The 2,234-nt window shown below is 45.3% G+C and overlaps 1 protein-coding gene across 1 annotated transcript in view; it reads right to left on the minus strand.

The window, feature by feature from the left end:
- The window catches only part of LOC100943636 (nuclear RNA export factor 2-like), a gene marked incomplete at its 5' end in the record, with an annotated part of 9,813 nt that extends 8,862 nt beyond the window's left edge, over nucleotides 1–951 (minus strand). The window contains 3 exons of the mRNA XM_003803775.2: nucleotides 15–98; nucleotides 390–540; nucleotides 768–951. Coding sequence (XP_003803823.2) covers nucleotides 15–98; nucleotides 390–540; nucleotides 768–951 — 419 coding nt within the window. The remainder of the gene's footprint in view (nucleotides 1–14; nucleotides 99–389; nucleotides 541–767) is intronic.
- Between the last annotated feature and the right edge of the window lie 1,283 nt (nucleotides 952–2,234).

A 2,234-nucleotide genomic window follows, 5' to 3' on the forward strand; every position in this document is an offset into this window, starting at 1 on the left:
CCATCCCCTCTTACATCAACAGGTGTGAAGGAGACACTGCAATGGCTCTGGATTGAGCTCACTAGCCATGCTTTGTCATAGTTTGCTCCATGAGGAATCTGAGGGTGAAAAGAACAAATAGGAGAGAAGAGAGACAGCATGGAATTGAGCCTGGAGAACACACCCAGACAGGTGTGCTCTTCCGACCCTCTATCTTGCTTTAACAGACTTCAAATGAAGGGACAGCTGACATGATTTCTTATTTTTGTGCCAAATATAGACCTCTTAAGCCCCTGTACTCTCCATTCAAAAACTCTCCTCCACATATTCAACTTAAAGAGTGTAATGTGCTCTTCCTTCTGTAGGGTTCCAAAATATTCTACCTAATGTAGACCTGCCAAGATACTCACTGTGACCTTGAACCAGCTCCCCCTGGCTCTGTCTCGCCTGCTCCCCGATGCTCTCTCTGGAGGTTTTTCATCTCTCCACAAAGTGACCCGTATTTGGTCTCCATTTTGCCAATTCATTCTCCTCCTGTTTTGTCGGAAAGTATGAAAAGTGCTGTGGGGAAAGAGAGAAGAGGAGGGGTCCATGAATGCTAAGAAAGTCTTCCATACACACTCTCCTCATGGGCACCATGGCTACAGTTAGGATTGCTCAACTGTCATTCCACTGCTATCATTCTTCACTTTTTCAGTCAGAGAAGGAAGAGAGGAATTCACAGAGAGTGAATGAGCTGCACTGTCCCAGGATTTGCTACATGCAAACCAGACTGCCTGGTCACTTACCGTCTCATTCTGGAGTTCTCACGGACATCCGTCATCTCCATGTTTCCATCATCCACCCAGCGACGTGAAGACAGACGCCCATATCCACCAAGTTCATAACGAAGGTCTCTTCTGTTAGAGTTATCCCAGAAAGAATACCAACCTCTCTTTCCTTCTTGAGAATAATAACCACCAGCATCGTGTTCTAAAATTAGGAATAAAAATTAAAGTTTGAAGTCACATCAGTCACAGCAGTTCTTATAGCATCCAGTTAACCAGTACCACATCCTAAGCTAACCTCATGGTATAGCAAGCAAATTGCCAATGTGCCCCCAAGGGACCAATCATGCAAACCCCAGAGAGCAAACTCCTCTCCTTGCCTGACTGTCCAGGTGCGACAGCTTTATCTCTCAGGTGGCACAATCAAGGAAGATATATATTTTTACTTTTTACAGTTTTTAGCCAGGGCTGGGTTTGAACCCACCACCCCTGGTATATGGGATCTGTGCTGTACTCCTTGAGCCACAGGCACCGCCCCCAGGAAAGAATTCTTGAAAGAGGAAACAACTCTGTTGAACCTTTTTAGAAATGGAACAGGTTTTTTATAAAAAAAAAAAAAAGAGGTACATGAACCATGGGTCAGAACAGACATTGGCCACACACTGGGAAGCTGTCTTAATCGTCCCTTCTCTCAGGCTTCCCAATACCTGAGAGGCAACCTCTCTCACACGCCTTCTATATCCAGTCAACCCCCAAACTGATGGTGTCAACAATCAGCAAGCTGCACTTCCTTTGCCAGATGCAGTACAAGCTCTAATGACACATGGGACTGAGGTAACAACTTCCTGAACTGTCCACCTACCTCCAGCCTTGCCTCCAACGATATTTAGTTTGAAATATTCAGAGTGAGTTTCCCTTTTGCCCAGACTGAAATGCTATCAGTCTGGGAGACAACCCCTCCTAAATTCAGCAACTTCAGCAACTCAGCTTTTTTTTTTTCTTTTCTTTTCTTAATACAGAGTCTTGCTCTGTTAGCTAGGATAGAGTGCCATGGCATCAGCCTAGCTCACAGCAACCACTAAACTCCTGGGATCAAGTGATAAGTGATCCTCCTGGTTCAGCCTCCAGCACAGCTGGTGACTGCCACCACACCCAGCTACTTTTTTGTTTGTTTTTCCTTTTTTGTAGATATGGGGTGCCAGTCTTTCTCAGGCTGGTCTCAAACTCTTGAGCCCAAGTGATCCTCATGCCTTGGCCTCCTAGAGTGGTAGGATTACAGGCATCAGCCACCACACCTGGACAACTCAGATCTTATGTGACTAGGGTCTGCATGACAAACTGCAGTGACAAGCAGTCACTGCGATTTCCAGATGTTTGGGGAGGACCCTTTCAGCTTTCTAATTTTATTCTATTAGGACCAGAGAACATACTTTATATGATTTTAGTTTCTTTAGATTTGCTGAGGTCTGTTTGATGGCCCAGGAGATG

Source organism: Otolemur garnettii, unplaced genomic scaffold (assembly GCF_000181295.1).
Source record: "Otolemur garnettii isolate 467f Iridium unplaced genomic scaffold, OtoGar3 scaffold00650, whole genome shotgun sequence".
Lineage (NCBI taxonomy): Eukaryota > Metazoa > Chordata > Mammalia > Primates > Galagidae > Otolemur > Otolemur garnettii.